Source organism: Mirounga angustirostris, unplaced genomic scaffold (genome assembly GCF_029215605.1).
Source record: "Mirounga angustirostris isolate CCGP_5_RB_7025 unplaced genomic scaffold, mMirAng1.0.hap1 SCAF_2, whole genome shotgun sequence".
Classification (NCBI taxonomy): domain Eukaryota; kingdom Metazoa; phylum Chordata; class Mammalia; order Carnivora; family Phocidae; genus Mirounga; species Mirounga angustirostris.
The window spans coordinates 150,037,669-150,050,581 of record NW_026991710.1 but is presented as its reverse complement, the minus strand read 5'-3'; the positions used below and the strand labels follow the sequence as shown (position 1 = coordinate 150,050,581).

The 12,913-nt window shown below is 48.3% G+C and overlaps 1 protein-coding gene across 1 annotated transcript in view; it reads left to right on the top strand.

Annotated features, from left to right (window-relative positions):
- The window catches only part of GATA4 (GATA binding protein 4), a 53,666-nt gene extending 45,115 nt beyond the window's left edge, over positions 1–8,551 (top strand). Inside the window, exons 5-7 of the mRNA XM_045879343.2 lie at positions 3,565–3,652; positions 5,173–5,321; positions 6,704–8,551. Coding sequence (XP_045735299.1) covers positions 3,565–3,652; positions 5,173–5,321; positions 6,704–6,886 — 420 coding nt within the window. The 3' untranslated portion in view covers positions 6,887–8,551. The remainder of the gene's footprint in view (positions 1–3,564; positions 3,653–5,172; positions 5,322–6,703) is intronic.
- Positions 8,552–12,913: the final 4,362 nt, after the last annotated feature.

Sequence of the window (12,913 nt, the reverse complement as noted above, 5' to 3'; positions counted from 1 at the left end):
GACTCTGGGATCATGACCTGAGCCTAAGGCAGACACTCAACTGACTGAACCACCCAGGCGCCCCTGGCCATATTTACTAAGGATAAGAAACACACATATCTTTTGATTTAGCAGCTCTGCTTTTGGGAAACGAGCCTGTAAAACAATAAAAGAATCAGTAGGTAATGATGTTTGACCTGTTTATTGCTGCAGTATTCGTAGTGGCAAAAACTAGAAACCACCGTAAAGTCCCATAAAGGAATGGTTGAGTAAATTATGGCAGTACTGTGATGTGGAATATTGTGCAGAAATTTAAAAAATACTAAGTTAGAGCTATGTATCTTGACCTGGAGTAACAAAAAAGCACATTGCAAAGTAATACACATAGCATGACCCCATACTATGGGGGTGAGGGTGTGTTAAATACACACACAGATATAGATGGATGGATGGATGAATACACACGTACATACGTGTATAGATCTGTAGGTGTGCATATACGTTTGAGAATGTTTTCAAATGTAAGAAACATAACAGGCTGGTCCTCCAATTGCCCTGTGGGGACAGGATTGATGGCAGAGGGGTGGGAGGGGCAGTACTACCTTAGTCTTCCTGAATCTTTTCATGTCTTCTTTATTTTTTTTTATTAGTTCTTTAATTTTAATTCCAGTGTAGCTAACATAACAGTGTTATTTTAGTTCCAGATGTACAATACAGTGATTCAACAATTCTTTTTTTTTTTTTTTTTTTTGAGGGAGAGGAGGGGCAGAGAGCAAGGGAGAGAGAATCTTTTTTTTTTTTTAATTTTTTTTTTTATTTATTCATGAAAGTCAGAGAGAGAGAGAGAGGCAGAGGCAGAGGGAGAGAAGCAGGCTTCCCGCCTAGCAGGGAGCCCAATGCGGGACTTGATCCCAGGACTCTGGGATCGTGACCTGAGCTGAAGGCAGACGCTTAACCATCTGAGCCACCCAGGCGCCCGGGAGAGAGAGTCTTAAGCAGACTTGGCGCGGAGCATGGAGCCCAATACAGGGCTCGATCTCACAACCCTGAGATCACGACTTGAGCCAAAACCAAGAGTCAGACACTTAAATCAACTGTGCCACCCAGGTGCCCCAGTGATCCAACAGTTCTGTACATTATTTGGGTGCTCATCATGAGAAGTGTACCATATTTTCTTGTTAGTGAGAAAAAAAATAGCCAAAAATATAGTTAAGAACATTCATACTTCTTTCTGCAGAAAAGTGTATCAAGGATGTTTCTTGAATCACCATGATAGAGAAAATGGAGAAAAAAAACCTTCAGTAGGGAAATGGTTAAAGAAACTCTTGTTCCTCTATAGGGGAATGGTAGAAGAAATGGAGAAAGGAATATTATGCAGGTATTAAAAAGATTGTGTCCTCGGGACACCTGGGTGGCTCAGGCAGTTAAGCATCTGCCTTCGGCTCAGGTCATGATCCCAGGGTCCTGGGATCGAGTCCCACATCGGGCTCCGTGCTCAGTGGGAAGCCTGCTTCTCCCTCTGCTTGCCGCTCCCCCGGCTTGTGCATTCTCTCTCTCTCTCTGACAAATAACTAAATAAAATCTTAAAAAAAAATTGTATCCTCAAAAAATTAAAAAATAGAATTAGCATATGACCCCGCAATCCCACTTCTGGGGATAGATCCAAAAAGAATTGAAATCAGAGCATTGAACAGATAATGTGTGTCCTCATGTCCACAGCAGCATTCTTCACAATAGCTAAAGGTGAAAGCAACCCAAGTGTCCACGGTTGGGTAAGCAAAATGTGATCTGTCCATGCAATGGAATACCATTCAGCCTTTAAAAGGAAGTAAATTCTTTTTTGTTGTTGTTGTTTCATTTATTTATTTTTGAGAGAGAGCAAGAGAGATAGAGCACGAGCCAGGGGGAGGGGCAGAGGGAGAAGCAGACTCCCCACTGAGCAGGGAGCCCGATGTGGGACTCGATCCCAGGACCCTGGGATCATGACCTGAGCTGAAGGTGGACGTTTAACCGACTGAACCACCCAGGCGCCCTAAAAGGAAGTAAATTTTGACGCATCGTACCAGATGGATGAACCTTGAAGTCATTATGCTAACTGAAAGAAGTCAATCATACAAGGACAAGTCTCATATGATTCTACTTACTTGAGGTACCCAGACTAATCAAACTCATAGAGACAGAAAGTAGAATGGGGGCTGCCAGGGGCTGGCGGAGGGGGAAATAGGGAGTTCGTGGTTAATGGGTACAGAGTTTCAGTTTTGCAAGATGAGAAGTGTTCTGGAGACGGATGGTGGTGATGGTTGCACAACAATGCGAATATACTTAACACGACTGGAAAGGGTTAAGATGATAAATTTTATGTTAGGCGTATTTTACTACAAATTTTTTTAAAGAAGTACTGAGGTTGGTGGGGATAAACATGAGGGCTATAATCTTCTGAGGCCAGGATGGGCTTCAAGTGGGCCAAGGTCGGGGTGGGGGGCTGGAGGGAGGAGAGGACACTTCCCTCCAAAGGTGGAAATACTGATCTAGAAGGCAGGTTCAAGTTCACCTAATTTGCTGCCCCTCTCTCTGAACCATTCCATGTTTCATCTCTGAAGTGGTAATTACTTGTCTTTCAGTATTTCAAGCATGGCCATTATGAGTCCCATACAGGAGACAAGCACAGAGCAGGAGCTAAAAGATTTGGTTGGCCTGACCTAAGAGAAACCAGACGTGGGGAAGGCACACTATTTGAAAATACTAGGAAGGTGATCCAGCAAGCCTCCTCCCCAGACCCTGTGTAGGCACCTGTGAATGGTTCAAGAGCGTGGCACCTGACAGTCGCTGCTTGTTTATGAGAAGCCAATGCAGTAAAAGTGTTGTCCATGGACTGTTTATCTCGGGACCTGGCCACAGCGCAGTCTCCCCAACATGATCTCTTTTTGCTCCCCACCCCCCACGGAAAGACCATGGTTGGCTCCAACCAGACGTAGTGCAATGCTGAGCTGCTCTAAGTAGAGTGACTTGACGTCTCAATTCACTGGGGCTGTCCCCGTGTCTGCCTATTTTCTTAGCATAATTATTAATAGCACCCCCTTTTCACTTTCATAGTGTCTTGATTTTGCTGATAAACTAAAGGCTTTTGCAAATACTGTTCCTGCTGCCTGAAATGCCTGCCCCTTGTCTACTTGACAACCTCCCACAACTTAGGCATCACCTCCTGAGTGAAGCCTTCATTGATATGGTCGTGTGCCACTTCCCCTCCTCCCCAGCCGGGGACACAGTTTAGTGTTTCTTCTCCGTTCTCCCACATCACTTATGAGTCTGGTTGTTTCCTGCTGTCTGTCTTTCCCAGTCAACTGAAGCTCTGGAGGGAAGGAATGGTGCCTTTAAGCCTCCATTTCTCCAGGGTGAGTGTAACAAACAGCATGTAGTATAGGAGCTCAATACATACTTGATTTCTTTCTCAGCAGGCGTGCAAGGGGCTGATTCACCTAGTCCCAGCCCCAAGGTTTATGGAGGAATTGCTTAGATGTTGCCTTAAATACTGTAGCAGATCATGTGCAAGTGGAAAACCATATATATTGACTTGTAACCCTCTAGGTCCCAAGGCCTCTTGCAATGCGGAAAGAGGGGATTCAAACCAGAAAACGGAAGCCCAAGAACCTTAATAAATCTAAGACACCGGCAGGTGAGGAAAAAAAATCGTGTGTAAATTATAGGACTAACTCAGTGGCCCTTGGAGTATGTGAAAATCAGGTATTAGGTGGGCCAGCCCAGGCTACGGAGGCATGATAGCATTGTCCAGCCCCAGCTATTCAGGACAGAATGATAACCCAGGGAAAAGTAGCATCACCATGCAACATTTGGGGAGCTTTTGAAGCAGGCTCAATTCAAGGTGCATGATCACTGCCAGTTGCAAAGGCCATAGTGGACCAGCTGGACCGGTTGGGGGCCAGAAGGAGAACTACTCATCCCTCCCATCTTTGGTGCTGCAGCCAGCCACTCAAGAGCTCAGTTCCTCTCTATTCTCCTTGAGATAACTGGGATCTAGGAGGACAGGATCCCGTTAGTCCTGTTCACAACAGCTTGATTTGTAAGCCAGTGTATAGTTAACATCATGTAGTACTTAGCGTTTTAGAAAGCTACTTTACCATTACTAGCTCATTGGTCCTTGAAGACCCCCATGTGACCCATTATCCCCATTTTATTCCTGAGCAAACTGAGGCACAGAGAGGTTAGTGACTTAACTAGAGTCACACAGCTGTGAGTGGGTAGACCTGGAATTAAAACCCAAGTTTTTACACTTCCAGGTCCCTATTCTGTCCCATGTGCCACTTTGCCTTCTCAGTTTCTAGATGAAGAATGAGGACGACTCATGTTCCCATCAAGAGCACACCCTCCTCAATACTGCTACCAAAGTAAAGGTTTCAATGGGGACATGCTGCCATTGCAGAGAAAATAAACCAGCTGATCCGATGGAAAGTTTATCTTTTAATCTAAGGCATGAGAAACAGACAGATTTCCCCTTTCCACTACCAAGAACATGACCAAAGTTCTCCATTCCCAGATTCCACAACAGCTTACCCCTTCTGGCAGTATGTCTCATTAGAATTTTCTGTGTCTCACACCAGTGGTCCTCAGCCTTTCTGCCTGTGTCCACACTGTTTTATAAGTACAGCACCTTCCCCTGGGGAACTTCATCTCCTTACATGTTGTGGTGACAGGGAGAGCAAGCATTTGGTTCAGTCCGAAATTCCAAATCCAGGGAGCTAGATCTGGCAGCGAAACCTAATCTGAACAGACTCCAGCTATTTATAGTCTTTATTTATCCCATGTGTGAAGATTCACATGTTTTGCTGCAGAACCATGGATGTATTTAATTATGGGGTGTTGTCTCAGGCTCCACTGGAAGTACTCTAACATACAGTATCAAAATCCAAACACTTCTGAATCCTGAAACATATGTGGTCTCAAGGATTTGGAATAAGGGGTGGTGAGCCCATCACTTGAAAAAGTTCCCTTGCAATTCTGGTATTTTCATGTGTCCCATTTTGAGAATCGTTGCCCGGTGCTGATGAAGGACCCTGCTTCACTCCCCAGCAAATCTAAATAAAGCCATTAGCGCAGACCTACCCTGGCTGTCTCCAAGGACCGCCGTCCATTCGCCCCTGCCCCTGGCCTGGGTGGCCTGACTCTGCCTCATTCCAGGTCCCTCGGGCGGTGAGAGCCTGCCTCCCACCAGCAGCGCTTCCAGCAACTCCAGCAACGCCGCCACCAGCAGCAGCGAAGAGATGCGCCCCATCAAGACAGAGCCCGGGCTGTCGTCCCACTACGGGCACAGCAGCTCCATGTCCCAGGTACACCCCCAGGCGGGGAGATGGGACCGCCTGGGGGACAGTGGTACACTGCCAAGGACCAGGTGGATGGGTCAGCCCTGGAACACGGGGGCTGTAGCCGGGCCCCAGCAGGTGGCAGCAGGAGCTGCTTGGTGCCCTTGGGGCCCCACCTGAGGCTAGGGCCTTGACTGCACGAGGGTCTATTTCAGCACATCGGATCAAGTTACAATGATTGGGGCACACAGCTGTGACACACAAATGTTGAGTAGCTCCTCCATGCCGGGACCTTCGGACACAGGTTATGGGGAGGGACACATTAGGGCACAACCACAACCTGAGTGTGCATTGAGGGATGGCGCATGGGCTTTCTAGGCAAGTCTGTCTCCTAAGTGAGAGGTGCTTTGACCTTGACCTTGAAGGATGGATAGATTTTTTTTTTTTAAGATTTTTTTTATTTGAGAGAGAGAGAATACGCACAAGAGAGAGCACAAGTGGGGGTGGGCAGAGGGAGAAGCAGACTCCCCGCTGAGCAGGGAGCCCGATGCGGGACTCGATCCCAGGACCCTGGGATCATGACCTGAGCTGAAGGCGGACACTTAACCTACTGAGGTGTCCCACCCAGGTGCCCCAGGATGGATAGATTTTAACAGGAGGAGGGGGGGATGAAGAGGACCCTCCTGGCATGAGCAAAGGTGTGGAAACTATAGAGAGCAGGGTGGATGGGCACAGGGGGTTGGTGAGAAGGTCACAGGCAGGATGCCATTTAATGAAGGTCAGCGACAGCTCCAGCCTCAGACATGTGTCCAGAAGACAGGTTGGCAGTACTGTCATTTCCCTCTTTCGAATATGATGGTATTCCTACTCCCCGACTCTTTCCCTCTTTGGTTCCCCTATTTGGGATTAGGATAGTCCCACGCTTGGTTACCGTTTCCCGTTAATTCCGATCTGTTCTCCACATGCGCTGGAGGGAGGCTGTATCCTAAAGAGCTTTTTACTGTCAGGGTAAAGAGGCTGGTCCCATAGAACCAGGAGAGCGAGGAGCCTCTTCTGGGCATGGAGATCCAGTGGTGATAAGACCGTAGAAAATGTCTCACGTGACTTATCAGAGCCTTCTGAGAAGGCACAGTATCCACACACGTACTGGGTCCCAGCGCTCAGAAGAAGCGAATGAATCACATAGACCCTTCATGTCCCACAGCACAGGGCTTAGGAAAAACAGACAAGGGCTGCTTGTGTCTTATCCTGCCCTTGTCCTCGGGCCCTCTCCCCTCATCCCTTTCCTAGGGGTGGGAACTAGCTGAGGGACATCTTTGTCATGGGGCTCCCCTCCCCAGCCCAGACCCCCCGTTCCTGAGCCCTCAGGAGTGATTCCACTGAGCTCATCGTGCCCTTTTTGCTTTCAGACGTTCTCAGTTAGTGCGATGTCTGGCCACGGGCCCTCCATCCACCCAGTCCTCTCGGCCCTGAAGCTCTCCCCGCAAGGCTACGCGTCTTCCGTCAGCCAGTCACCGCAGGCCAGCTCCAAGCAGGACCCTTGGAATAGCCTGGCCTTGGCTGACGGTCATGGGGACATAATCACTGCATAATGTCACCTCCTTCCCTCCTCAGATTCCTGCACGGACTTGGGACTTGGAGGACAGCAGAGATGAGGCTCTGGGCTCCTGGGAGCCAAGCCGCTCTGTTGGGGAATGACTCCAGAAGAACAACTGGGAAGAAACTTGAAATTGACAATTTGGTTAGGGGAAGTGGGTGTTGGATTTTATCGGATGCCTTTTCAAGGGTGGGCTACTGGAAAGAGCCCAGACTCTGATCTGGAAGAACCCACCCTTCACTATGAGCACATTTAAGTCCCTTCTGTGGAGTAAGAGACTTGTTTCTTGTTTTCCACCCCACCCCTCCCGCACAAGAGACGAGATGTCCTTCTGCCCTACCTTTCCACCACCTTGGCCTAAGATGGTGGTTTTTCCATGGTGTTCCCAGCACTGGGGATCTGAGGGTGGGTGGAGGGGTCAAGGCGCTGGGATCTCTGGTCCAGCCTGAACCAGGGCACCTGTTTGACATGCATGTGGATGTGACAAGCCCCTCCAGGCCGCTGCTGCCCCTGTCCAGCACTCCCCCTTCAGGCTTGGCACACCCCTGCATTCCTCAGTACCGAATATTGACCCCAGAAACGTTGAGTTTAGCCCCGATGTTACTGAATGCTTCATGGGGAGATGGAGGAGAGGGCCGCTTCACCCACTGCAGGTGCCTTTGGCAAAATCATAACTTGGCAACTTCGCCTCTCCCAAGTTCATTTCCCTGGCTCACGGCTCAAACCTCCACTCCTCACCCCACAAGGCCTCTGAAAATAAAAATCCTTTCCACCGCTGAGTGATTCAGCTCTGCCTTCGGCTTGAACAGGTCTCTCCCTCTGCAGAACAAGAGCTCGGCAGTTTAGCCACACAGCAGTCTCCCCCACAACTGTCCCCCAATCCTTCATCCACCCCATCAGGCACAGGCGGGTCCCGAGTACGTACAAAAAGGTTCTGTTGCTAAAGCAAGTTGGACAAACGCTCACCTAAGACTTGAGATCCTTCTGGAGAGCGGGTCTGGTGGACACCGTCCCCGGAGCGGGCAGAGGCTTTCCGTGGATGCTGGCTCGCTTGCACTTGGATCTTGCGGACGCTGCTCTTGCTCTGTGGAGTTGGGCCTCTTGGGCAGACAGCAGGCTAAGCTCGTCCAAGGGGTGGTGAGCAGCAGCACCTGCATCCTTTCCCCAGCAGAAGTCTCTTGTCCCGGAGGCAGAAAACTAGGGACGTCGCAACATCACTTCAAGGCAAACAAACACAACAAAACCAAACGCAGACGCAAAGATGATGACCGATAAGAGAAGACACCGAGGGTGGGCCCTGAGGGAGTCTCCAGCTCTGTGCTCTTCTGGAATTGGCCTTCTTTTCTCCATGTTGCTGTTTCTGCCCGTGATGCTGGGGCTCACAGAGACGCCTCCTTCCTGGTCCTCATCAGCAGCAGAGCTATAGCTGACTGTGGCCTTCCTCCATCCTCCCCCCAGACGCCCAGCTCCCGACCCCCAAATCCTACTGGCTGTAGCAGAGAATATTTTTAAACCAAGATTCTGTTTTAATCATCATTTACATTGCTTTCTTCCATGAAGGCCACCCTTGTATACCTTCCCTAACCCACGAACCTGTTAACATTGTCTTAAGGTGAAATGGCTGTAAAATCAGTATTTAACTAATAAATTTATCTGTACTCCTCTTTCCTTCTCCTCCCTCAGAGGTCAGTACTGGGAGGTTCGATGCTGCCCTTTGCAAGGCAATCTTGAGCCACGGAGGCCCCTTCGCCCATCTGCTCACAGGCAGCATAAAATCGTGTTCTCCTTTCAGTCGTTTATGGCAGTGGGCCAGGACTTCCTCTGTATGTGGTGGTGGCTAGTGAAAAGAACACTCATCCCAGCCCTGCTACTGACTAGTTTGCGACCTTGCCGGGTAACCTCTAGGCTTTGGTTTCCTAAGAGACGGGCCAGCTGTTAACTAAAGTTCCTAAGGCCCAACAGTTGTTGCCTGATGAAGGGAGCCATTTCTAGAGCTTTCCTCGGGACTGGCAGGGGCTGGGGCATGAGGCAGAGCGCAGGGCAGTGGTCTGTCCAGCCCATGTGGTTTAAGATCACCCTGACTTGTTCTTGCCCTCTTCCACTTCTTTATGGTTTGATCCAAAGAAGCTTCTAGAGAGGAGATGAAAACTTCTCCTTTATCCATTTGTCTTCACCTGCTTGGGCGACAGAATTGCTTAATTGCTTCATTGTAAAGGTGGGCTGGGAGTGGGGGTGGGGGTCCCGACGCTACCCTCTGACTCAGTACCTGCGGGATGGGACGCAGACAAGCAGACCTGCCCCCATTCAGAACTGTTGGTGGTGGTTGCCTCTTGCTCTCAACTGGCTTTTGCCAAACCCACAGGCAACTGGTGGCTTTGACCTTTCACAGCACCCCTAATGTTTCTGAGCAGGGAAGGGGAAAAAAAACTAGAACAACCAATATTTTATGTAAAATCAGAAAAGCTTTTAAATTTGCTAAGGAATAGTTAAACCTACTAAGTAGACGTAGCTACCATCCAAAAGGACGCATAGCGGATGACTAACAACTACAAGTAACAAGAGATTCAGAAACATTAATAAAACCTACCAGGATTTATGCTGGCCTTGGGAAGTGCATGTTTTCTGATGATGAAGTCTTTGCTGAAGACATTTGCCACTTCCCTTTAGGAATGGCTTTCAGAACAGAATGACCTACACCACCAGATCAACCTCGTTCCTTAAAGAGTCATAACTTGGTGCTTCCCCCCGATGGTATATGGAAGCCTGATTCAGCCTCCCTGCTCACCAGACTTGGTGACTTCCCCAGATTGCATCCATCCTCAGAGGAGGTTAAGTTGCTACCAGTCAGGATATTCTATTTTTTTTTAAGGATTTTATTTATTTATTTGACAGAGAGCGACAGAGCGAGAGAGGGAACACAAGCAGGGGGAGTGGGAGAGGGAGAAGCAGGCTTCCCACTGAGCAGGGAGCCCGATGCGGGGCTGGATCCCAGGACTCTGGGATCATGACCTGAGCTGAAGGCAGACGCCCAACGACTGAGTCACCCAGGCGCCCCCAATCAGGATGTTCTAAAGGATGCAATTCCCCGAGGGGCGGGAAGTGGCTGGTGTGGAAGGATGGGGAGGGGACACTCACAAGGATGGCGTCATTACAATGAATGTCTGGCTTGATGTGAGTGAAGCAGACAGTTCATGTGTCCAGGTTAAGCAGTCCTTCACATTCCCCTACTATCTCACCTCTTGCTAGGACAAAACCTTTAGAAGCACAGTTTAAAGTAACGGTCGGAGAACATTTTTGAATGCCTTTAGCGGATGAGTTGTAGCACATTTAGCTGTGATTGTATCTGGCTTGGGATGACAACAGTGAAAATATATTGATATTCACTGAACCTACACCTAAGGGAGCTGGGGTACGGGCTATTTGGATGAACCTCCCACCCCTCGAGCCTCCAGAACTTGACACACTTGAATACTGACTGCATGAGAAATCGCCGTTTGGAAAGCTGCTTTTGCAGTGGAGGTGATTGGTCTTTTTGGCTTTTTAACCATTTTCTGACATTGGAGGCTACTCTTCAGATCGCATCCTTGCCTCCCTTGAAGCTAGAACACCAAAATGCCACCTCCCATAACAACCCCAATAGGTGTCATCCCATAACCAAGCACCAGCCTTGGGGCTTCACGGTTTAGCCTGGGAGCTGGAACCTGAATTCCCAAGGTCTCTCTGCTCCTGGACACTTCTTTCATTTCAGCCACTGAAGCCTCTGTCCTGCAGCCTCCTGGGGTGTGCTGCTATTCTAAACCACACTGGCTCCAGGATGACTTTTTTTCTCCCCTCCAGGAGCTGTGGCATGGCGCTTGCAAACAGACTATTTAGTAACAGAGAGAACTAACTAATCCAAGTGAAGAGGACATTAAAACAGACCTCATTTTTCCAAGTCCAGCTTGCTTTTGGTCTGAAGCCTGGGAGCGTGTGGGTTCACAGTTTTATAGAGGTGATTGACAGCAGTGCTGGGGGTTACCAGGAACAGAAGAGTTCAGAAAAAGCCTGCTAGGCACCCAGCGCTCTTGGGCCCAGGCTCTAGAAGTGGTTGCAGGCTCCATGTGGGGAGGTCTTCAGATGGACGCAAAGACAGAGCTTCTCCTCCTGAGTAAAGGGTGATAAATGAGACCCCCTTGCCTACACCACACACACACACACACACACTTCCTCCCCTCCCCTCTGTGCTTTCTGGTGATTGCCTTTTGTCGTACAGCTGTGGTGGTCCCTTTCACCTGAGAAACGAAGATGTGCCTGCCTCCACCCTGGGTTTATAAGAGGTTTTTAAATAGGGGCATCTGCTGTTCTTTTTTTTTTTTTTAAAGACTTTATTTATTTATTTGACAGAGAGAGACACAGCGAGAGAGGGAACACAAGCAGGGGGAGTGGGAGAGGGAGAAGCAGGCCTCCCACCGAGCAGGGAGCCTGATGGGGGGCTTGATCCCAGGACTCTGAGACCATGACCTGAGCTGAAGGCAGACGCTTAACAACTGAGCCACCCAGGCTCCCCAGGGCACCTGCTGTTCTAATCACTGAGGAGTGGCAGATTTCTAAGCAGTGAATCTCTGATTGCAAGGAGTTAGTTCAGAAGAAGCTCAGTACTAGTAAATAGTACTAGTAGACCATACTATAGACCCCTTACAATGACTGTAGTCTCTTGTGTGTCCTCTTCTTTAAGATGGATTTGCTCAAGTGAAATGGGTTCTAATTAGAGATGTAAAAAAATTAAATTTATCATTCCTCCCTTGTTCTTTTCCTTTAGAACACAAGAAAATAAAAAATTGACACTATTTGTTATTTCTAGGGTTCTTGATTATCGGAGACGTTTGAGTTGGGTTGAGGGACAGGTGTGGTAAGAAAAGACTGAAATAACAGAATCCTCAGTAGACCTAGGAGCAGGCCTCTCTGCTGAACAAAGCAATAGGTAATGTGCTTTTCATCCTAAAGGTGTTGCTATATTATTCAGAGAATCCCCCAGCAATGCTATAGTGATGTGGGTGGGAAACACTTTCAGGAGGTCAACCCACTTCCCCCCTGGCTCTGTGACATCCTTGAATGCCATTTCCTGGTACAGCTCACCTTGCAGATTTCCTTAATATGGCTTCCCCCTTAGCACGGCCGAAGTCCCCTTCCCCCCACCCCGCCCCTGCTAGAATTCTCATGATTTGAAATTGTTTTACTTACATAATTATTTCGGCTTTTCCTCATTTTTCATAGATCAAAACCAGAACCGCATGTAAATGACACCTCCGTTTTTAAAAGCACAAAGGCATAACTGCTAACCTCCGCTAACAAGTGCCAGATAGTTGATACACTGAGCCAATACTGTTCCCACCCAATGCACAGACATTCAGTTTGGTTTGCTTTATGATCTTGGTATGGTAACTGGATGGCTGTTTACCTTGGGGTATTCTGACTCATTAAAAACGGCTTGTGGGTTCCTACTGGGTGAATCTCTGGGCCCCAGGGGCTCTAGAAGGGGACCACTGTCATATACTTCTGCATTGGATTCCGTACCCATCTCTACCCATGCTTCTGCTTCCTCAAACACTGAGGGAGGAAGTCTAACAGAAAGAGTCAAAGATGGACTCTGAGGTTTCAGAATTGTAGTTCAGTTTGGCTGTCGTCTAGCTGCATGACTTGGGGCAGTTCACCAAGCGGCTCTTCACCTCAGCATCTTTGTAAAATGTTTTGGACCTAGGGGATCTTCAAGGTCCCTTTGAGTTCTAAGCAGTCATGATAGCTCCAATAATCTGAAATTATCCTCACCATATCTGGTATCATACAAGGAACACAGGCTACCTTTCCTTTTTGTCATGTGAGAATGGTCAGGAAAAGACCTAAAGACATTATTCCCCAGAGACACACTGAATTAGCTCTAGCATCCAGGACACTGGGCCAACAGCTCTGAAATTATAAGAAAGTGGCTCACCTCTCAATCTTTTTTTAAAAAGATTTATTTATTTATTTATTTGAGAGAGAGAAA